Source organism: Acomys russatus, chromosome 4 (assembly GCF_903995435.1).
Source record: "Acomys russatus chromosome 4, mAcoRus1.1, whole genome shotgun sequence".
Classification (NCBI taxonomy): Eukaryota; Metazoa; Chordata; class Mammalia; order Rodentia; family Muridae; genus Acomys; species Acomys russatus.
In genome coordinates, this window is record NC_067140.1 from 64,010,254 (window position 1) to 64,034,868 (window position 24,615).

The 24,615-nt window shown below is 44.1% G+C and overlaps 1 protein-coding gene across 1 annotated transcript in view; it reads left to right on the plus strand.

The window, feature by feature from the left end:
* Positions 1–24,615, plus strand: part of Acoxl (acyl-CoA oxidase like) — a 257,256-nt gene that overhangs the window by 159,973 nt on the left and 72,668 nt on the right. Inside the window, 2 exon segments of the mRNA XM_051144918.1 lie at positions 13,775–13,872; positions 23,525–23,636. Coding sequence (XP_051000875.1) covers positions 13,775–13,872; positions 23,525–23,636 — 210 coding nt within the window.

Genomic DNA, 24,615 nt, shown 5'->3' on the forward strand with positions numbered 1-24,615 from the left:
CTATAGTTTGATTTGCCTATCCTGACGGCTAATGGTATTGTTTGCATGTATTTGTTGGCCACTAGTGTTCCTTCTGGGAAGTATCTATTTTAAAGTTGAGTTATTGGTTTGTTGTTTGTGAGTTCCTTAAATATTCTAAGTGCTAACCCTTGGCCAGTTGGCAAATGTCCTTTCCTTTTCTGTTGTTACTCTGGTAGTCACTCCTTTTACAATGCAGAAGTTTTAGTTTGGTGTAACTCCTCTTTCATAATTTTCCATGTTTTTGAGGTCATATCTTCAAAATAATTTCTCTTTTTTTAGTTTTGTTTGTTTGTTTGAGACAGGGTTTCTCTATATAGGCCAGGCTGGCCTCGAACTTACAACAATCTGCCTGCCTCTGCATCCCAAGTGCTGGGATTTATAGGTGTGCACCACTGTGCCTGGCTTCAATTTCTTTTTTCTTTTTGGTTTTTCGAGACAGGGTTTCTCTGTGTAGCCTTGGCTGTCCTGGACCCGCTTTGTAGACCAGGCTGGCCTCGAACTCATAGCGATCCACCTGTCTCTGCCTCCCGAGTGCTAGGATTATAGGCGTGTGCCACCACGCTCGGCTCTGGCTTCAATTTCTTAAACCACTATTTTAGAGTATTCTCCTTATGTTTTATTTTTGTACCTTCATAGTTTCAGAGGCTTAAATTTAAATATTTGATCCAGGTTTTTTTGTTTGTTTGTTTTTATATGGAAGAGAGACAGGGCCCAAACCATCCTAGTTTGTAGATGATATTATTTCTTGTATAGAAAAGGACACCTCCAAAGGTGCAATTGGGCTGATAGACTCAGTAAATTTGCAAGATATAAAACCAATACACAAAACTCTAGCACTTTATGCATCCAATGTATAAATGACAAGATTTCTGGGAAAGAAATTATGCAAGCAGACCTATTAAAATAGCCAAAAATACAAAAATAAAGTACACAGGAAAAAAACTGAACCAAAGAAAGACCTTTACCATACCAATTGCTAAACCAATGAATGAAGATAATGAAGACATAAAAGACTGCTAGAAAAGACAGTCACGATGGTGCCCTGGAATAATCAGCACCGTGAAGATGCCCATAGAGCTCCAAGAGGTGCACAGATCCACCGTCGTCTCCATCAGTGTAGTCCTCAGAACAACAAACAAACAGCAGCCACACACTGAAATTTATATGCAAGAAATTCTGACCACAACACATCACTACACCTGATTCCATAAGTTACACAAATGGCATGGCACGTGCATGAAGCCAGGGTAAGAAGGCAGAGACCCAGGAGTAAAACCCAGCCATCTGCATCCCACAGAGGCACCACAAGGCGACAGGAGATACAATGGAGAAAGAACAGTCTCATTGGTAAATGAGAAAAGTAGGTAGCTGGGCACACAGGAATTGAGCTTCGAAGACAATGGCTTTCTGGAGGTAGCCCAAGTGGACTCTGTAAAGAAATACCCGACTGGCAGTAACACAGCAAGTGCAGGACACATTTAGTCCAAGTGAGAACAGGAAAGCAGCGGGATCAAAAGGATGGCTTTAAACAGGAAGTGGTTCTGGTCAACAAAGAGCATGAGTAACAAGCAGGAAGAGCTTGGCAATGTGATGGGGAAAAACATATGTTTCTTCTTAAACTGAGAGAGAGAGAGACAGAGAGAGAGAGAGACAGAGAGAGAGAGAGAGAAGAGAGAGAGAGAGAGAGAGAGAGAGAGAGAGAGAGAGAGAGAGAGAGAGAGAGAGAGAGAGAGAGAGAGAGAGAGAGCCAGCCCATCAAGACAGCAGGATAAATAGGCTGCAGTGAAGCCCACTCAGGAACACATGAGAATCCGTTTGACCTTGACACCTAGATGCTCCTGTTGGTTTGACAAAAACTATCAAAGGATGGTCATGGCTGGAGTGAGACCCTGGAGGCCAAGCGCTGAGCAGGAGCCTTTTACTTTTTACACACTGCTTTAGTTTACTTTTTGTGATTTTGAGTTTTTAAGATTCATGTTCCCTTGAACTATTGTCCCTCCCTGGACATGACATGGCTGTCATAGCCATGAACTCATGGTAGCCGTGGTTACCTACACACAAGATCAAGGCAGCTACAATTTCAGCATAGATAAGATAGATGATCTTCGGCCCCATCCCTTTTGGGGGAGCTATTTTTAGCATAGTGTCTGAGAGAGCAAGAATTATTCTTTTTTGGGTGTGGTTACAGGTAGGTTTCCTAAGCTCTAGCAGATGGCCTCACACTCAGGCACATACTAACTGGAATTACTGGGTTATCCAAAAAACAAAAGCAAAACGCAAAACACAAAATACCAAACCCAGAAGACTAAGACATGAAGTTGGTAAGGCACATATTAGGGGAAACATGAAGGAATTGGGGAGGAAAATGAATGGATAGATATATTTCACATACATATACGTATTTCACACATATTTGTGAAATTCTAAAAAATAAAGAAAAAATTAAAAGTATACAGTTCCTCCTTGAAACATAAGAAGTTGAGAGAGAGAAGGAATGAGGAATGACAGACAAGAAGTTCTTTCCAAGGAAACAAATTCTAACTATAGCTATCACCTATGATCTATGTATGCATATATGTATCATCTACCTATCTATATCCACCCATATATTTATATCTATTTATCTACTTAATCTATTGCTATCTTCTATCTAGGTATATATTTAGATCTCTCTCTCTCTCTGTCTCTGTCTCTCTCTCCTATTTCTTATCTATTGTTTATCTATCTTTTAGCCTTACTCCCATAGCAAAAAGAATTTGAAAATCTTCCCCAGAGAAGCAAGTATTAATGAACTGGAATGAAATCCTTGTACCTTCGTCTGATGATTTGGAGTTCTCCTCTATTCTAGAGGGAACACTGTAACAGACCAGAAAGCAATCTCACAGAACCCAGTCCTCTGGCTTTGGTAAAGTCCAGTAGGTAGCAGGTGATGTTGAGGGACCCAACATCAGGACAAGCATGTTCCCCAAATCAGAAGTGAAGGTGGGATCAACTCAGTCTCACATCCCAGGTCACATAGCTGAGGCCTGGTTGGCAGCAGCCTCTGGGCCAGGTGACCACTGCTGTGGGTCGTAACTCCTGTTTTCCTGGAGGATCAGCTAGCTGCCTGCCTCCTGCAAAGCCAAGGGTCTGACTCACAGAGCTGGGGTGGGGTGGGGAAATAGTTCAGGAGCCTTCCCCAAGACCTATAGATGGAAGACATCCAGAATTACACATAATGTAACGGCAGCAGAAAAGCTAGGAGTAGCTAAGAGGTGTGAAATCAAGGGTGTGTGAAATGAAGCCAGAGAGGCCCCAGAGACCTGGGTACCAGAGGCTGCGAGGGCCGTGGCGAGTGGGCCAGCCAAAACTGTGCCTGGGACCAAGCTTCAGACTTCAGAACGGCGATAAAGATGGAGCTCGGGTGGTGGCATGAACACATAGACAGCTGTCTCCAAGGTGGGCTAGGATCGATACCAAGCAATTTCAAATGTGATCATCCGCTCTGGGAATTAGAGAGACATTGGAACAATTTTTTAAAAAGCTGACCAAGGTGGTTTGAATAGTCGTTGTTTTTCTCTTTCCAAGTCCACTGACCCATACACAAAGCTGGCACCCAGCTTTCAAAACCAGATGTTACATCATCTAAATATTTAAAGCTTGCTTCAAGGCCTCCATGTGTGTGTTTTTGGAGAAAGAGAGCCTTCCAATTCCAAGTCACTCTTTTATCTTTGTTTCTCTGCTCTCCAGAGAGATTCCTTCATTTTCTACCCTGACTGTAACAGTTTTGCAATGAGGTTAATTTTAGCATTGTTGTACAAGTGATGCCCATGGGTCCTTGACAAGAATGTGTTAATTGTGTATTTTAATTCCGACGATAATCTAAACAGAAATAGTCTAAGGAGGGTATTTCAACTGTTAGAATAACAATTGGACAACCAGGAACTCACATGAGCTTCCAGCCTTTGTCTTTGTATGGTGGGCCCCTCCCACCCATGAGACCTCCCCTGACTCATGGGTTGAACATCCTGAGACACCCTGGCTATGTTGTGGGTTCCTGTATACATCTATGATGAGATTTCATTTATACTTTAGGTTCAGTAAGATTATATAAAAAATAATAATAACAATAATGATATACTGTATTAGTCATTATCAAAACATATAACTGTGTCTGGAATTTTTGACTTATTATTTTCTGCAGACTTAACAACAGGTAACCAAAACCACGGACAGCATCACTGTGAATAAGGGAGGACTGTGATATTTATAAACTTTCTGTACCTTGCCCCAACACCTTGATCACTAGAAACCAACGAAGGAGGGAAGATGGAGATTCAAATTAAGTGGGGAAAATGGTTCGTGCGGAGCCAAAGCCAAGAAATGAGGGACATCATGGTATGCCGCAGTAGAAAGAAGGGTGCACAGGCCACCGAGAGGGCGAGTAAAGGGGCCGCTTCCCCAGCCAGCAGAGCCAAGAACAAAACCGTATCCGTATCGGGGGCTCTGCAGCATCCAGGAGGGCCAAGTTCCTGCCACAATGCATTCTACCCCTTACAGTTGGGGCCTCTGATGTGAGATTCACTGGTGTTTGCAGCAGGGCTTGTTTTTAATTTTATTGTTTATAGTTGGACAGATCTATAAACATAAGGTGTTTATATCTAGTTTTATATTTGAGCATGTTTCAGTAACATAATTAGAAACAAGCTAAGTCAACATTGCAGGGGGATTTTTTCCCCCTCCCTTCAGGAAGGTTTCCACATTACTCAAGTTGAAGAAAACTTGAAAGGGTTTGTTTTCAGCAGTCTCCTTGTCATTTATTTATTTATCTTGTCACAGATTTCAAACTCTGTTTGCTTTTTATTTTCAGTAATAAAAATTATACACATGTAATGCTGGAGCTGTGCTCATGGCCAGGCCCTGGGCATGAGGAGGTGACTGATGCTTTGATGGATAAGGGAACCTGAGGGAAGTGAGGGACATGCCCACAGGGGAGGCTTAAGCTAGGATGGGGGGTGAGGAGAAGGAGACTACCGCGTGGGAGGGCCTCTCATTTGCTTTGGAGAGTTTAGTCTGACCCCAGTGGGGCTATCATCAGTACACTGTTCTTGGTGATGCAGCTAAACCATCCGCTTGCCTCCCATTCTCCATGGTGACCTCAGCTCAGTAGCCCATCTGCCCTCAAGGCCTGACCCTCTTATCAGAGGTCAGTTTCACTGAGCTGACACTATAGTAATTCCTGGGTCATTTCCTGGCCCTCAAACCAGCTACGTCAAATCTGGAGGAGGACAGAGCCTCAGGAAACCCCGCTCCAAGAGTCCTCTGGCTGATTCCTCTATGGCCCCTGTGGTCAGTCAATAGTGCACGTGCTTGAACTTTGAGCTTTGGCTAGGCAGGAGGCTGTGGATAGGATGAACTTTTTTTTTTTTTTTTTTTTTTTTTTCTGCTTCTTAACACGAAAGGGTTTGGACCAATAATGAAAGTCTGTGGGGGAGCCTGCACTTGCTGTTTGCAGAGCAGGCCTGAGATTCTGAGCTGGCTGTCACAGCATAGAATGAACTGCCCGGCCACACAAAGTGGGAGGGCTGAGGGGGCAGGAACACACTCCAGGCTCCTCTTACCGGCTGCTGTGGGTCATTGGATGTTAACCAAGCAGTGGTCTCCACCTCTGGGGCCAGGTGGGACCTTTAATAACTGCAGCAGGCCCAGGGGGCTCAGAGCGCGGTGAGGGTTTGGATAATCTGAGGTCCTTTTCCTCTTTGCACGGCCGTACAGCTGCTGCTTTGCTCGCACTGAAAGCTGTACTGGGGAATGTAGGTTCAGGCTTTCCAGAATTTCCAGTTTTTCAAATGGTGAGCATGGTATTTTTAATGGCTGGAGTGATGGTATCAAACCAAGCCTATCTACTAGGCCCTTGGCTCCCAAACATTCCAGAATTCTCCTGCATGCTTCTCTGAACACTAGCTTTTGGCCACTAATGGAAGACGTTGGTGGCCCGTGGGGAGGACAGAGGACCAGGGCTGAGCCTCACAGGTTCCTGTCTTTAGATCCATGATATTCCCAGGGGAAAGCCTCTAGTGACTCCAAGTCCCCTGAATTGGAAGTGACTATAAGAAGCCACAGAGCATGACTCATAGAGCGATGATGGTCACTTAGATAGCCTGGCTCCATTTTATTCACGTTGTGAAATCTCAGGCTTGGTTTTTGCCTAGAAAATGGAGGCATCACCTACAATATATATATAGGATTTATGTATGTATGTTGCACCTTGTGTTGCTATAGAGTCCTGGGTGCACAGCATGAATGCAATTACATTGTATTATGGCCACATCCTGTGCATATAAGCTCAGTGTCTGTCCCCTACACCAAGATGCCTTTGGGTTTTGAACAATGATGGGTTGGTCACGAGACATTAATGTATCAGCTCTTCTCCGGCAAGGAACAGCCTGAACAAGTCCCCTGAGGGGCTGTGTGGGGCCCTGCTGTGACAGTGGGAGATATGAGCCATGTGCTGTGGCAGGGCTCAGACTGTACGACCCATGTATATAAGGAATGGAAGCAGGAAAGGGGGAAGGAAGGAGAAGTCTGAGGAGAATGGGGCTTGCCTGGCCTCTGCTGCCACACAGCACTTCCCACAGACCTACATACAGAGGTGTCAAACAGCTGCCATGTCACACTCAGAGAGCCTACATCAGAAGCTCCAACAGGAAACAGCAAAGATGCTTTCCCATAAGCCTCTCTGCCCTCTGATGTGTTCTCCCCACAGCCCTGGAAGTTGTATTTCCCTCCTTGTTCCGATGATGTCAAACGTGCGTGGGCGGTGCCTCTCTATGCCTCTCTGTTATGGGGTCGCCTGTCACCTCCGTGCCTACTATGAAGCTATGTCTCTGCCATCTGCCCAGCACTCACCTGTTCCTTTATTCTGTATGAACCCTGGGATCTGCCACTATGCCTGTCCCATAGTAGGTGCAGTTGGGTACAGAATTATTGAAAACCCTTGTATTTCCCAACCTACACTAGATGTCTTAGCTAGACAGTCAATGCCCGTTAAATGAGTTTTCTAGTTAGAACAGAGCCCAGGTAGGTGCTCAGAGGAGAAGGCTATTGCCATTGTAAGTGTAGCATAAAGAATTAAGGGAGGGAGGGAGGGAGGGCAGGGAGGAGGGAGGGAGGGAGGGAGGGAGGCTGGGAAGACAGAAGGAAGGTCCTCTGCCCTTTAAAGTTCAGATTAACTCTCCCGTCCCTGTGAAGTGCCCACTGCTCCTTCCAGTGAAAGGATCTGCTCTCCAGTCCTTGAGCTTCTGGGCCTGCCATGTCCGTGCTGCTGCACCATGTCCTTGCTGGTGCCGCCAGCCCAGTGTGCACATGCTGACCTTTCAGGTTCCCACGGAGGCTCCCGAGAGACACATGTACCCCGTGCATGTCTATAGTCCACATTACACATGAGCAGTGGTTACCATGCACATAGTAGGCACTTCATAAGTGTGATGGACAGAAGGAAGGACACCATTAAGACGCAACGTATTTAATCAGGAAGAAACGGAGAATGTAAGGAAAATTGGGCCCAGACTTAGCTGAAAATAACAAAAATCTCATCACTCACATTTTTACTGAATCGTGTGCGTTTGCTGGACCTAAACATCCACTTCCCTCTGCTTGAAAAAATCAAGTGCATGTTTAAGGGGCCAGGAATCAGTCAGACTGTCACAGGGGTCAGCTTACACTTCACATACCTCTAACTGGCCTCTCCTCAGCTCCCTTCTTCCTTTCCCTTGCTTTCTCCTCTCCTTCTTCTCTCCCCACCCTATCTCTTCTCACCAGAGGATTCTGAATGCTCTCCTCAAAGAAATCTTCCCTGGGTGGGTTATCCAGCACCTAAGAGAATTAGATGGCCATGGTGTCTGATAAAGAATCACACCAACTTGCTCTATTTTGACCTTTACGCACCGAGGTGACCCCTGAGCTGTCCTTTAGGATCCTAGTGTTGCTGCTACAGCAGAGAAAAACATAGGACATCCAGTTCCATGTGCATTCTGAGTATGAGGACAGATGACATTTTAGCTTGCACGTCATGCAATATTTGTGTGCCCAAAAGTTAACAAGGTATGCTGCGTCCTTTTATGGGGCGACACCTAGGCAGTAGCACAGGGCCCATGCACAGAAGGACCCTGTTGGTTTCCTGTTCTCTTGTCACCATGCTGAAGTTAATAAAACACTCCTTTTTATTTTGTGCTTGCAACACGATTTGGGCCTCCAAAGCCGCAAGTGCTACTGCTTTGTGTGACTCCATCGCCATGCACAGAGCAGACCCGAGTGCGGCCCCTGCCTGTCGCTTCCTTCTGGGGGATTATCTAGAAGTTTCTCCTTAGAGTCATATTTTTCTATTCCAATTGGCTCAAATGTTTCCGCCTTGGCAGCAAACCTTCCCTGTTAGACTCTTTAATCCACATTCACTGTGCCTGGCAAGAACCGGTGAAATAAATGCGAAGTTGCTTCATAGATGCCTTGAAAAGTGATTTGACATTTAGGGAAAATAAAAAATTAAAAAAACCCTACTTTTTATTGGTATTACACAATCGGTATTCCAGGGTGAGCATGGTATTTGCTATAAATGTGTGTTTCTGATGTCAGCTTTCTATAGTTACTCACACCCAGAGTCTTCACCGTTGGCCACATATTAGCTCCATTCCTCCTGTAGATAGGTCTTGTTTTTGTTTTTAAAGAAAAAAAAATGACATCTCTCCTGACTTTTCAGTCATTCCTGAGTTCTAAGGAAGGGTCCCTGAGTAGTCATCAAGAAAACAGGGTACTCAGTTTGGAGGCAGAGGCTGTGTGAATAGCCACAGACATGCTCCCCAGACAGAAACTGTGCTACAACCTCCTTGAAGGAGAGTTGGTATAAGGACAACTCCAGATAAAAATGGTAACCAGTTGTATTAAAAATATTCATTTGTATAAAAGAATGTATTTTAAATAATGAAATCTCTACTGTAAGTAAAACCCTGATAAGTAAGTATGTTGCAGAATTTCCCGGTTTTGAAAAGCGCTATTGTCATATATGAGGCCACTTTCTATGGGGATTTAGGTGATGGCTAGAGAGAATCTCTCTGTACTACTTTACTTTTCTAATTGCATGTGAATCTGTGACGGTTTTAAAATGAGAAGTTGCACAAATAGTGTAAATATGATAAAAAACGCAAAACATTAAAGCATATTCAGGAACATGTCTTTCAGTGGAGAAGCTCTTCTTAGCTGCCTGCTCGGCTGTGACATCTGGCCTGCCTTGGCCTCCTCTGTTGTTCTGTCTGAGGAAGCATTGGATCTAGAGACTGTAGCCCCCAGATTTCAGTGGCTGAGGGTGTCTACCACTAATCTGGGGAGATCAGTGTTGACCATCTACTACGCTGAATTTGAGGAGTATCTGGAAGATGATCAAAACCCACTTGGGTGTGGCTGTGAAGGTTCACCAAGAGGGAAGGCCCTTGACTGTACATCCCATAGGCCAGGAGCCCAGATACAATGACAAGGGGAACCGGGGGAGCCAGCTAGGGAGATGCTCTCTGCCTCTGCTTCTGGCCACCCTGATGCCTGTGGCTGAGCCCAAACAGATCCTTACATTATGTTGGTTTTTTTTTTTCTTTCTTTCATACTTGCCACAGGGATGCTTTTGCTAGGGAGGCAGTAGCAACGCAGAATAACCCATTTGAAATGCATACCAATTTGTCATGACCTAGAAAAGAAGCAAAGACCCCAAGTGGATTACCTGCTTCTGTAGTACTAGCCGGGCACAGGGGCTGGGGGGGAGGTTGGGGAGGGCCGGGGGGGGGGCAGAGTCTCTCGACTCTCTTAAATTCGGCAGGAAAGGGTTGATTATTATATCATTCTAATTTTATCCTAATTAGGGTGACTTAATATTCCTAACTTAAGTTGCTTAAATCAGAAAGGCTTAAGCAGCGACAGAGTTAGAGCATGTCACTAAAGGACTGCAGTGGGGAGGTGAGGATGGGAAGAGAACCTGCCCATTCACTCATTCGAGTCTGGAGGTCCATGTCAGCTGGGAAAGGAGCTGCACATCCTTCCTCCTAGTACCGATGTTCCAGGCAGCAGGGCGCCTCCACAGCAGCCAGCACGTGTCTGCTCTGGAAAACCGCAGTGGGCAGGAGTCAGACACAGCGGGTTGTTTAATCAGTGGGATGATGTTGGTTTTGGAACAATCATAAGTTAAATAGATTTGCAAGAACAAAAACTGTAAATGTTAGTCTTGGTGAAACACTGGTGAAACCGAGCTCATCTGCTGGGTCAGTTTAACTTTATTTCTAGTTAGGGTTACTTGTTTGCTTTGCTATTGGCAATGTTTGATTGTCACACTTATTTTATATAGCTTAGCTGTCATTAAAATGTTTATGTTATTGGACCCCCATAATACAGTGATTTCCCCAGCCCACTGGACTTATCACCTAGTGCTCTATGTTGTATTTCACCCCCTTTATGACCCTAAGATAAAATCTTGGGCCATGTAGTCCATCTAAAGACATAAATTTAGTTTTTTAAATATTTATTTGTTTTCATTTAATTACTATTGTACATGGGTGATTCACTTGCATGTGTATCTGTGTATCTCTCTCTCTCTCTATGTGTGTGTGTGTGTGTGTATGTGTGTGTGTGTGTGTACACAAGGAAACCAAAAGAGGGTGTTGAGTGGCCTGGAGCTGGAGTTACAAAATGTTGTGAAACGCCTGTATAGGTGCTGGGAATCAAACCTGTGACCTCTGGAAAAGCAGCCAGTGCTCTTCACCACTGAGCCGACCCTCCAGCTCCTAAGGATATAAGTGTAAAGTTAATACTTCAAGGAACCAAAGAAAAATGTCATGTCCTCGCACAACTCCAGGGCCTTGGTCTGAGGAGGAGCTGTGAATGGATAAAGAGATAACAGATGCACAGACAGAAAGTGCATACAGACAAACAAGGAGGCGGGTCTGCCTGAGCTCAGTAGACGCAGTCTTCAGGCCCTAAACGTAGTGGGGGCGGGGGACACTACGGTGGCCGTTTCCTGCGCACACTATCCATACTTTTGCATTCACACTTCAAACGAAAGATTTTGTACTTTGCTGGACCCCACCCCAACAGGGAAGGCTTTACTGTTTTCCCTGGGCTCGGAGGCTGTGAGGTCTTTAGCATGGTTATGCCTATGTCAACAGCACACATTCATTTATTCAGGACTTTGCTCTCTCAGGCCTCCTTCTGCTTCTTACAGGAAAACCTAGAGCACAGAGGACAATCTGTGGCAACTGGTTTTCTCCCTCCACCATGCAGGGAACTGAACTCCCGTCGTCAGGCCTGGCTATGAGTGCCTTTACCCACTGAGCCATCTTGATTGCTCTGAAGTCGGTTTATAATAAAGCAAAATAAAAATCTCAGTAAGACATGGCAATGCTCAGGCTTGTGCACCAGTTGCAGGTGGGAACGTTATAGAGTGCCCAGCATCCGCAGGAAAGGATGGAGTGGCCGAGTCACTGCGTACTGACTTCAAGCCCCTCTGTGTCAATCCTTCACCAAGAAGCTTAATCTTTCCAGAGTCTAGCACCAGAGAACCCAGCAGCTTTGGTGTAAGCGAATCAGATTCTGGGCTCCTAAGAGTCTACCAATGCTTGAACACCGCCTGTGTAGAACGTCGCATGCATTGTAGTCCTCTGCTGGCTGAAGTTGTCCCATGCACTGCACACCTGGTATTATACACCACGCTAACAAAGTTCCCCCAGAACCTGCCCCCCTCCCCAAGCAGTATGGCTATCTCTAAGAACCCTGCCATGTTCTTTTGTACAGGGATTTAGTCTTGGTGATCAAAATGAAGGTGTTATCTCTCTGGAAAATGTTAATATAAAGATGAAGGGCTAGAGAGACAGTTCAGTGTGCAAAATGCCTGCTAGGTAAGTGTGAGGGACCTGTGTTCACATCCCCCATATAAAATTTGGGTGTGGCTCTGTGCATCTTTAACTCTAGTGGGGACAGGAAGATCCCAGGGCCTCAGTGGCCAGCCAGCTTACTCAAAATGGTGAGCTCCAAGTTCAATGAGGGTCCTGTCACAAACAAAGTAAGCAAGCAAGCAAGCAAGCAAACAAACAAATAATGTGGAGAGAAGTAGAAGAGGACGCTTGATATTGACTTCTGGCCTCTACACTCCTACAATCGGTTAGTGTACCTATTTACACATGTGCACAGGCACACAGACACACACACACACACACACACACACACACACACACACACACACACATATACACACACACCAATAAAGAGTATCAAGTTTATTATAATAGTATACTATTAGAAACAAGCAAATATCCTGAGTGGGAATGTTTAATTAGTTGTGATTTTTCCAAACAGAATATTACACAAACATTTAGCAGATAAGTAGATTCCTGTGTCACAATGAAAATCAAAGTATCACTTATGATTCTATCGTGAATGACAGCGTATGTCACATGCATATAATGCATGTAGAAGCATTTCAGAAATGTAGGGCCCAGGGTGCAGCCCTGTAATCAAGGTACTAGAGGATTGTGGGTCTGAGACCAGTTTGAGAACCTTAGTAAGATTCTTCCTTAAATAAAAGAAAATGTATATATTGGGTTTGGGGCTGCAGAGCTGGCTCAATGGGTAAAGTAGTTGTCCTGCAAGCCTGAGAACCTGAAACCTGGTCCCCAGAACCCATGAAAAAAATTGGAGAGAGAGAGAGAGAGAGAGAGAGAGAGAGAGAGAGAGAGAGAGAGAGAGAGAGAGAGAGAGAGAGTATTTGCTATTATCAAATAATGAAGAAAATGTTTTAAAATTGATAGCTGAAAAAAAAAGATGAATCCGCCCATTGGCTTAGTGCCCTGGTGAGCATTTGTTTGTGTTGACCATCAGCAGTGCAGCCTGAGCTTAGGCAGCCTGGGTCAGGGTTCAGCTGGTTTTGCTTGTGCTCGCTCTCGCTACAAAGACTTGGTCAGTGGTAGGGTGGGCCAAGCTACATCACCCACACATCCAGTGCTGCCTGTGCCCCATCTGCTGAGCCTCTTTTGTGGGTGATCCACAGATAGCTTTGGACAGATCTGCAACAGTAGTCAGTGTTTGTTTGGTTTGTTTGTTTGTTTGTTCATTGGTTGGTTGGTTGCTTTTTCAAAACAGGGTTTCTCTGTGGAGCCCTGGATGTACGGGACTTACTCTGTAGACCAGGCTGGCCTTGAACTCACAGAGATCTGCCTGCCTCTACCTCCCAAGTGCTGGGAGGCACCACCAGGCCTGGCTGTATTTAGTATTTTGAAACAAAATTATACCTTTAAAGTCCCAGGAGGGGTAGGTATTGATAGATTGCTTTGAGTACTTTAATGGTATTCCCTAAAGGCTTAATCAACCAGAAAATGTCAACAGCATAAAAGGGAACAGATATGTCTGGGCCATGGAAGCAAGCAGATGTCACACGATGCATCTACTAAGATGCTTGGTCTCAAGGCTAGTGTGAGAGAGGCTCACAGAAGCCAGCGAAGACATCAGTTCTTCAGAGTTAGGATTCAGCCATGGCAAGAGATCAGAGTGGGTTGGTAAATGCCATGTGTCTACCACAGGACATGGAGACCCCCAGGAGGATGAGGTCTTAGATATTTCTTTTCTTCCCAAGGAGTTTGCTAATGTCAAGTGGACTTGATCTGGCGGCTGCAGCGTTTGAGGACAAGGACAGGGCCTACACTTGTGAGACTCGGCTAATGCATGGTAAACTCTGCGGGTTGTGGCGCAGGAACTGCTGGCCCAGTGCAACAAGCAGCATAAGAAAAGCCCAGTCTTGGGTCTGATCAAGAGCTGGACTGCAACTGCCAGTGACAAGGGGAGAACCAGGTACACGTTGCCCAAGACACCATCCTCTCCTCTGAATCTGTTTATAAAGCCTTGACACAGGCCAGCCTGCACTTACTTGACAAATTTAATGTCTCATGCATACAAAAGCTAGAGGGAATATGCAAGTTAGTGCTTGTGTGCCTACCATCCAACTCTAGACCTAAAATATTTCTGACTGCCTTTTCTCTTTATTATTTATTCTGTGAGTTTAAATCTTAAAATTTTATGTGGTAGGTTCTTATTTCCATTGTACAGGTGGAGAAACTAAGGCACAACAGTTAAGTATTTTTCTCAAAGTTATGTGGTGTAGAGTGGCAGGGCTGAGGTTTGACCCCAGCTAGTCAAGTTTGGGGAATCTATGTCTGGACTGTCTTTATTTATTTTTAGTATAGTGTGTCTAACCTCTGTTGAAGAGGTTCAGTATCTGATGTATTCTATACTATTCTCTTTTCACCTGAGATTTTGTAACTGTGGCTCACCTAAGTTATACAGGTAGCCATGAAGCTTCCATTGCAACATGTCATAATAGTTCCGCATTTGTAAATGCCACAATGTGACTGTATTATTCAAATCTCCAGCTTTGATCGATATTTGAGTTGTATTCAATATTTTGATATTTTGTGCAAATTGGTAAAACACCTTGTTCGTGTTTTCTGGAGAACACGGGGAGGGTCTTTGTAAGGCTTTCCGACTTGAGGCAAAATGTAGATTCGACGATGCACAGACATCCATAAAGTGAGCCCACCCACCACCTCAGATGCAGCTGAAGCCGCCTCCGTGCACTACTAACCCAACCTATCCCGGAGCCATCTCTGTGCACTAATCTGACCTATCTCAGAGTCACCTCTGTACACTAACCCGACCTATCCCGGACTTGGGGTGCTCTCTGGTATTTAAAAGAAAATTAAAGGATCACAGTCCTTTAAAGTGATTTCAGAGCTCATTATTGACATGTAATCTGTTGTTTGAAAAGCCCCCAGGGTCTGTCACCTAGGAGTGGAATTGCTCTGTTGTGGTGTGTGCCAATGTTTAACTTCATTGGGTGGCTTCAGACCGTTTCCATGCTACCGTTGCTACCAGCGGCATGCAGATTTTGTCTTCTTTGGACCACATTATCGTCTACAATGTTCGTACTTGAGAACCATGCAGTCAAGTTTAAAAATTCTTTCTAAAAAAAAAAGCCCAAACAACTACCTCATCATATTTTACCTAAGTTTTTGATTTTATATCAGGCTAACAAACTGGTATAAAATATAACTCTAGTTTCAGAGAAACTGACACCCTCTTATGGCCTCCTTGGGCACTGTACTCACATGTGTATACCCTCACCCAGACACACATATATACACATAATTAAAAATAAGAATAAGTCTTTAAGCAATATTAATAATAACATAAGTTTGCTGAAGGCCATTACACTCTATGTGTAAAGTAGTAAAAACAGCAAATGTTGTTTAGAGGACAAATTGTCGTCTCACCTCTAATCTGCACATATGCATACACACATAAACATGTATACACATGGGCAGCATGCACACACATATGCACATATGTGCACACACATACACACACAGGTACACATGCCCACTCATACACAAACATGCACACACAGAGAGACTCATACACATGCATCCACCTGTGCAACACAGACATGCACATTTGCACATGTACACACACACACTAACACTAATAAGTATAATAAATTTTAAGAAAAGAATGATGTTTTCTGAGAGACAATTTCCTAAAAAGCTCCATTTATTATTATAGTGCACATTTGTTGTAAGTACATTATAAATTTTATCAAATGAATTTTCTACATCTATGGAAAGTATGTGACATTTCTTCTCTGTTCTCTCAATTTGATATGCCTGTGTAAAATTTCTTACATTGTGTGTGTGTGTGTGTGTGTGTGTGTGTGTGTGTGCAGGCATGTATGTGTACATGTGCAAGTAGGTACATGTGTGCCACAGCACATGCGTGGAGGTCAGAGGACAGTGTTCAGGAGTCAGTTCTTGACTTCTGCCCTGACTTCTGGGCATAGAATCTGGCGCATCGGTCTTGGAAGGAAGTGATTTTTACCCACAGATCCATCTAGATTGTTGTTTTTTATTTCCATACGTCTCTGCTTTAGACAAGTCATCATATTGTTGTTCAACTGTTTAGGAAGAACTTTTTATTTGGTGGAAGAAATCAATAGATGAACAGAAAGTGAGCTGATCTTGGGAGAATATTTAAGACCTTAATTTAACCCAGTGGTTTTAGGACTATTAAAGCTTATTCTTCACGGGTCACTTCTGGAAAGCTCCACCTTTAGCCATGTCCCCTTTGTCCTTTTGCTCTTGTCTCTTGTGGCATCTCTTTGCTTTGTTGCCATGGTTCAGTCTCGCTAGAGTTTAATCTGGTCTAGTCATGTTTTTCAGATAATGACAGTTCCCTTTGTTGCTCCTCAGATGCACCTTGCCCTGATGGTTCGCTTTCTTTGTCAACTTGACACAGTGTACAGTCACCTGAGAAGGAATCTCCACCAGAAATTGTCCAGATGAGGTACACTGTGGGCATTCCTGTGAGAGATTGTCTTATTGGGGTTAACTGAAGTGGGAAAATCCATCTCAAATGTGCACAGCACCATTTCCTGAGATGGGTCCTTTCAAAGAAAAAGGAGAGCATGCTCAGCATAGGTGAACACGCTACAAGCCATCACTCGTTCGCTGGCTGCTCTTAGCTGTGCATGTGATGTAACTGGCTGTCTGACACTGATACCTGACACCTGGACTTTCTGGAAGCGACAGACTATAAGCTGGGACTGTGAACCATGCAAACTCCTTCTCCCTGAAGTTGTCTTTGTCAGCATGTTTTGTCACAGCAGCAGGAAATGAAATTAAGACTCTTCTTTTCTGTTTTATGCCCATAAATGTTTTATTTTTTAAAATTGTACTGTGGGAGAGGGCAGAGTATTTTTTAAAATCATCACTTATTTTGAAACTAATTATTGCTTCTATAACCCAAATATATTGAATTATTAAAAAAAAAACCTACTAGACAATGCAGTTATATGAAGAGGGAGCTGGAGAAATGGCTCAGTGGTTAAGAGAACTTACTTCTTCTGCAGAGGACCTGTATTCAATTCCCAGCACCCACATGGGGTATCACAACCATCTGTAACTCCAGTTACAGGGGATACAGTGGCCTCTTCTGGCCTCTACAGGCACCAATAGCACACACAATGCCCATACATACCTGTAGGCAAAACATCATACATAGAAAATAAATAAAACTCATTTTTAAAAAGCATAGAATATGCAAAAATAATGCATTGCACGTCTTATAACCATTGGGATGAAGCAAAATGCACAGATCTATAGCCGCTTTCTTTTTCTTTTTGTTCTTTAACTTTCTGTTTATTTAAGCTGTAGTTTCTCACAAAGCTTGAGTTGCTTTAATGAAGTCTCTGTTACTTTTTAATGTCTCAATTTGTCCTCACATGCTTTAGGGAACCAGGAACCCTCTTTTTAGCATTTGGAACCCTGCTGAGGATTGTATGGTACCCTCAACTTACTAGTGTGACTGTTTTCCCACAAGAGGTCAAGAGGAGACTGCAGTTTCCCAGCAGTGTCAGCTTCCTTCTTCCAGGGACCTCATTCACAGCTCGCTGAAAATGGTCCACTCTTTTGTTTCTTTTCCAGATGGCAGAACAAGACTTGTCTCTGTCTCTGGAACATGGCATGCTCTCAGCATATGCAAACTGATATCCCCTTGCAAGTTTTCCAGGCTGGATTTGAGACGTGCCAAGGCAGTGTTCCCGTTGTAAATATTTAGAAAGAGCTAGCCCACTTATTGTTATTTCTGTCTTGGTTATTAACCGCTGTGGTGGTTTGAATGGAAATGGCTACATAGGCTCACTTTGCTTGGTTGCCAGTTGTGGAACTGTTTGAGAAGGGTTAGTAGGCATGGCCTTGTTGGAGGAAGTGTCACTGGGCGTGGGTTTCAAAAGCCTGTACCATTCCTAGTTGTCTTTCTCCTCTTTGTAGTTATGTCTCAAGATGTGAGCTCTCAGCTACTGTTCCAGCACTATGCCTGCCTGCTGCCATGCTCCCCACCATGATGGTCCTGGACTCTAAACCCCTGAAACTGTAAGCCCCAAGTAAACTCTCTCTTCTATAAGTTGTCTTGGTCATGGCATCTCCTCACAGCCATAGAGAAGAAACTAAAACAACTTCCAGAACAGTTCACCGCTCTCTCCCACATAGCCAAGATTTACTCATTTCATATGTTGGTGCTTATTCACTTAAATCCCACTTTGGTTTTTCTGTTAGGGAAGTCTATCACCATCAACATATTTCCAGTACTCCCTGCGTTCCAGACACAACTCTGCACATAGGTATTACACAGCAGTAGCTGGACTCTGCTCCCATGGGAATCACACTCCTGTGGAATAGGATGTGAATCCACTCTTAACGACAATGTCCCAGAAAAGTGCCCAGGAATGCTTGGGTGGGTGAGGGGGAGACACAGAGAGAAGGGCTGAAAATGTCCTGATTCCCTGAAGTTTCTCCAAGCAGGCAGCCATTCATCTGGACTCTAGAGGAGCCAGCCACAGTTCAGAAAGGCTTCAGGAGCCTGGGGTGTGAGGTAAGGCTGTGTCTTGGCAGGGGAAATCACTGAAGGAGGCGACTCTAAGAGGGGGTTGCACCTGAGTTGTCCCAAGAGGCTCTGCCTCTCACCTTCCTGAAGGTGAGCCTGCTCGTATCAGTCTAGAAGGCCCACAGAGGCCGCTGGACACTGGGGAGAGTCCAGATTCTGCTCACAGTGGGGCACTACCCATATCCTACTCTGAAAATATCTCAGGTATGCAACCAGATTTGAGGGAGTTGAGGGTGGAGGGTGAGCATTCACGTGTTCACCTTCCACTGGGGGGGGGGGTTTCCATGGAAAATCTTCAGTGAACATGCTAGTTATTGTTCATGCTAAATTTCTATCACATGTACACAGTCAAGTGTCAACTTGACAACAGGGATGAGTTCTGAAAAGTGAGTCCTCAGGCTGTTTTGCAGTGAGAACATCATGGAGAGTAGGTCACAGATCTGGACAGTACAGGTCAGTGTTCATCCTGGACTCTTGGTCAAGTCACAGGCTACAGGACCACCATGGGTGTATGAGGCCATCGCTGGGGGAACGTAGGCACATTGCTTAACAGTAACTATATTAACAACATTTTTGCTAAAATGCTAAAATAATATTAAATTATAACATAGTAAATACATAAAAGTAGAGTAGAGTTGTTTATTATCATTATATAAGCATTAACTTTTATACCTACTGGCTTATACTCTACTTTTATATGACTGGCAGGCAGCACAATAAAGTTGTTCACATTCACAGCAACAATGGCACAAACACACAGTCCTCTGGTGTGCTGTGATCACCCTTCCTCCCCCTCCCTCCCTCCCTTCCTCCCTCTTTTCCTTCCTTCCTCCCTCCCTCCCTTCCTCCCTCCCTCCTTTCCTTCCTCCCTTCCTCCCTCCCTCATTTCTTTCCTTCTTCCCTCCCTCCCTCCCTCCCTCCCTCCCTCCTTTCCTTCCTCCCTCCCTCCCTTCCTTTCTTCTTTTGCAGTTTTTTTCTTTTCTTTGATAGGGTTTGTCTTTGTAGGCCTGGTTGTCCTGGAACCTGCTCTGTGGCCCAGATTAACCTCCAATGGAGAAATCTGCCTGCCTCTGCCTCAGCCCTGGGATTGAAGTTGTGTGCCACCATGCAGGCTCTTATGCTGTGATCTTGTAATGGCTGTGATACTGATTAGCAGTGTACATTTTCAGCTCCATTGTGAGCTTATAGGGTTATCATACGGTCAGGGCATCATTAACTGGAGTCGACTAATGACGTCACCCATCGGTTCGTCCCCTTCCTGCACATCTTGCAGTAAACTGCCAATATTAGCACACTTTGAAATAGTATAGCTTATTCAAGTTGAACCTGTGGGGACAATTTCTTTTCCTCTTACGTAGAATTTTCTTATGATAGCATGCATGCGTCTTAAACGTACACATGTGGGTTTTGGCAAGCGCACACACATTATTCTGATATTTTTCCACCAAAGGCTAGAGTACCCATTCTAGGATTTCATGTCAATGGGACACATTGTCTATACGCTTTTGTAGTTGCCTCAATAATTCAATATAATGCTTTTTGAGATTTATTCATAGTGTCATATGTATTACTTTTCCCTCTTTATTGCTGAGTGCTACTTCGTGGCTGCACTATGATTTGTTTTCCATTCTCTTATACTGGATAGACACCTGGGGCGCTTCTAGCTTTTCACTCCAATGAGTAGGACAGCTCTGAATATTCTTATATAAGCCTTTTTATGAATGTTTCTCTTGATTTCTCTTGGGTATGTAGGAGACATGGAATTGCTAGGTCATAACATTGTGTGCTTGTTTTATGGGAAACTGTGAGAATTTTCCAGAGTGGGTTTGACCATCTGACACTTTCATGAGTAGATACGAACATTCTGGTTTCTCTGTGCCCTTGGCAACATTTGACACAATCTATTTAATTTTGGACTGACTGTTGGATGTAGCCTGCTGTTCCACTCCGGTTTTCATTTGCATTTCTCTGATGACCAAGGTTTACATTCACATTTAATCTAGTTTTCCTTCCACAGTCATTCTGACTTCCTTGTAAAACAGGCAGTAATCTGAGGATCCCTTTTGGCAGTGGCCCAAGTTTCAAGGCGTTCTACTTTGGTGACTTCCTTGGGCTCACAGGGGACACAGATGTGTGGGTGAGGTCCTGCACACACAGTGCACAGCCCTAGGGTGATAGACATCGACCTATGGTAAACATTCAACATAGAATGGCAGCTGCCAACACAGACAGGATTCATAGAATAGCCACTGGTGACTAAGACATGCTTAAAATAACAAACCATCTAAGTTCTTTATACCTTTTATGAACTAGACTGAGTCAGAAACTCAGCTTTCTGAAGCCAGGTTCAGAATAAGCATTGATATATATTTAATTGAGATTTCCCAGGAGCTGGTATGTAAACACCCCCTCCCCCAATCCCCACACCTGCCTTCTGTCTTCGAGGAAGGCAATTAACTGCTCAGTCAGCACTCTGCCTATCTGTCTCATGAACGATGCTCTTCTGCTTAGAATGAACAGCAGGTTTTATAGGTTTAACTAGAGGGAATCTGAGTTACTCGGGTCTTATAATGATTCATTTTCCCAGGATGTAGGGAAAGGTGAAGGGGAGCTATGGGGAAACCTTCTATGAATTAACTTCATAGGTACTGCTTAGCTGTCAGTCAACTTGACATAACCTAGGGTCATGTGGGAAGGGTGAACCTCAATTGAGAAAAGTCCTCCATCAGATTGGTCTGTGGGCAAGTCTGTGGGTGATTAATGATTGATGTGGGAGGGCCCATCCCCATCCCACTGCGGGGGGTGCCACCCTAGGCATGTGGTCTTAGATTGTATGAAAAAGCAGGCTGGGCAGGCTATGGGGAGTGGACCAATCAGCAATGTTTCTCCTCTGCTTCAGTTCCTGCCTTGAGTTCCTGCCCTGACTTCCCTCAGGATGGACTGTAACCAGGAAATATAAATTATTTTTTCCCCAAGTTGTTTTTGGTCAGTGTTCATCAGCACAGCAACAGAGAAACAAACTACTAGAAAACACCTTTTTAAAAATTACATTTAGGGGGCTGGAGAGATGGCTCAGTGGTTAAGAGCCCTGACTGCTCCTCCAGAGGTTCTGAGTTCAATTCCCAGCAACCACATGGTGGCTCACAGCCATCTATAATGAGATCTGATGCCCTCTTTTGGCCTGCAGGTGTACATGCAAATAAAGCACTCTATACAAATAATAAATAAATCTTTTTAAAAATTACATTTACTTATTTACTTGCATGAGTAAGTGAATGCGAGAGAGAGAGAGAGAGAGAGAGAGAGAGAGAGAGAGAGAGAGAGAGAGAGAGTGTGTGTGTACATGTCACAGCATGTGGGTGGAAGTCAGAGGACACTTCAGGTGTCTGTTCTCTCCTTCCACCATGTGAATCCTAGGTATTGAACTCGGGTCATTGTTTTGATGGCCAGTGCCTTTACTTGCAGAGCCATCTCACCGGCATCCCTGTACCTTGTCATCTAGGTTATCGAGAGATTCATTGGGGGAAGAAACACAAAATTAGCACCAAGGCAGACTTGAGTAAGGAAAAACCCAGGGTAGGGACCATTTTGACTCTTGGTGTTTAAGTTTATTGCTGCCCCTTGCTTCAGTTTCCCCATTTGCTAGGTGGGAAAGGTATCAGTGGCTACCTAACGCGGGAAAGCATACTCTGTCTACGCTGAGCTTGCCTATAGTCCTCTGGGGCACCTGCTCTCTCCAGCATCGTTATTCCCCCAAATCAAACCCACCAAGGCTTGAAGGTGTTCTCTCCCTGTGACATCCAGTAGGTGACTGCATCCTTCTGAGCTTTACTTTCCTAAAACAACATATTCATTATGGTGGTATCTGCATGCTAGACAGTAACTCCGTATAGATAATTCTCAATAATAACTTGATACTAGATAATAACAGCTCAAAAATATTGAATGCTGTTATAAGCTTCACTTGATGGAAGTTATGTAACTGTTAATAAAGAAAAGATAAATAGAAAATATTGACCCTTACTTAAGATGCTATAGTCACTAGAAAAAGCAGGAAGCCGTATTACTTCTCCACCATAAGGGTAAATATGTGCAATAAACCAGAGCCAAGCACTCACCAGAAAGTACTGAAAAGAAGCACATACAATGTTAATGGGAGGTGGGATGGGGGAGCATGCCCATAATGCCCTCCATAAGAGGAAAATGGCTTTGGGTTTTTAAATATGTCTTGTTATAATAATTATTATTATCATCACCATCACCACCACCATCATCAATAATCATAACCATTACGTGTGTGTGTGTGTGTGTGTGTGTGTGTGTTCTATGGTGCACATGTGGAGGTTAGAGGACAATTTTTGGGAGTTGGATTTCTCCTTCCACTACAGGATGGGAGGACTGAACTCAAGTCATTAGGTTTGTGTGTCAAGTGCTTTTACTCATTGAGACATCTGTCTGGCTCTTTTATTTTATTTTTTTAATATTTTAAGTTATATGTATATGCATGTGTGTCTGTGTGTGCATATATGCATGTGAGTGCAAGCGCCTACAGAGGCCAGAGGCATCGGAGCATTTGTAGTTGGAGTGGTATAGGCAGTTGTCAGCCACCTGATGTGCGTGCTGGGGGCTGACCTCAGTTGTCCTAAAAGAATGTGTGCTCTTAGCCGCTGCTGAGCCATCTCTCCAGCTCTCACTAGCCCTTCTAAATCATCCTTGGGGGTCTCTTAAAGTGATTTTTTTCCGAGACAGGGTGCATGTGTGTGTGCGCGCGTGCGTGCATGTGTGTGTGTGGTGTAGCTTTTGGCTATCCTGGAACTAGCTCTGTAGAGCAGGATGGCCTGGAACTCACCGAGTTCCCCCTGCCTTTGCTAGGGTTAATCCTTGCTGGGATTAAAGGCTTGTGCTATCCTCCCCCAACCCCACTGTGATTTTCTTTCTTTCTTTCTTTCTTTCTTAAAGCCAAACTAACAACAATGGTCGCTGTTTTGTTTTGTTTTGTTTTTTTCTCTAGCTTCCTGGCTTTTAACACTGACACAGTGGGTCATCTTACCTTTCTGCTTAAAGCAGTGAATTTTCGAGAAAGGCTTCTTCAGTGGAGTTTGGTGTCCAGAATTTACTATAAGGTAAGGAGATTGTTAATTTTTTTCCCCTTTTGATGAATGCGTGAAGCACAGTTGAACTATGGTATGCCTCATGCTAAATTTAGTAGGGGACGGATCTGCTTAATCAGAAGCCTAGGGAAGTGGTCAGAGCTCTACTGGCTGTCTCATGGGCAGCCTTGCCGGCTCCTCCGGAAGCAAGATATTACTGCTTAACCCTTTGTCTCCTGTTCTAGACTCCTACCTGTAAGTAAGCATCATTTGGCACCATGGCAGGTGCAGACTGTAGTAATTTTCATTAGAAATGAAAAAAAATTTTTTTTCCTCTGGAGAAAATCTGTACATCAAACACATGTAAAATTAGCATTGTGTTAGTCTGAGGTTCATTTCTATTAAGAAATCTATGGGTTTTCTGTGAAAGCACGGTATAGGAGGTGGAGAGATGGCTGGCTTTCATAGGAGTACTATGGCACCCAGGAATCACCCACCACCACAACTACCACCACCATACACACACACACACTACACAACACACAACACTCACACAACACACACACATACACACACCACACTCACACACACACACACACACACAACATGCACATACACACATACACACACAATACATATACACACACCACATGCACATATGCACACACACACACACACACACACACACACACACACACACACACACACATCCCTGAGTGTGGTAGCACATGCCTGTAGCCTCAGTACTGAAATGGTGGAGACAAGAGTTTCCTGGGATTTGCTGGCCAACCTGTATAGCCAGTTGGTGAGCTCCATGTTCAGTGAGAGACCCATGTCTCAAAACAGAGAGAATAAAAATGAGAAGGGATAGAGGAAAATACCTCACGCTGATCTCTGGTCTCCACATGCATGTGTACATACATGTATGGTCATCCACTCACCCACACATGCCTACGTACATGTATCTACATACAAATACACATGTGCAAAAAAATCATATGACATCATCGAT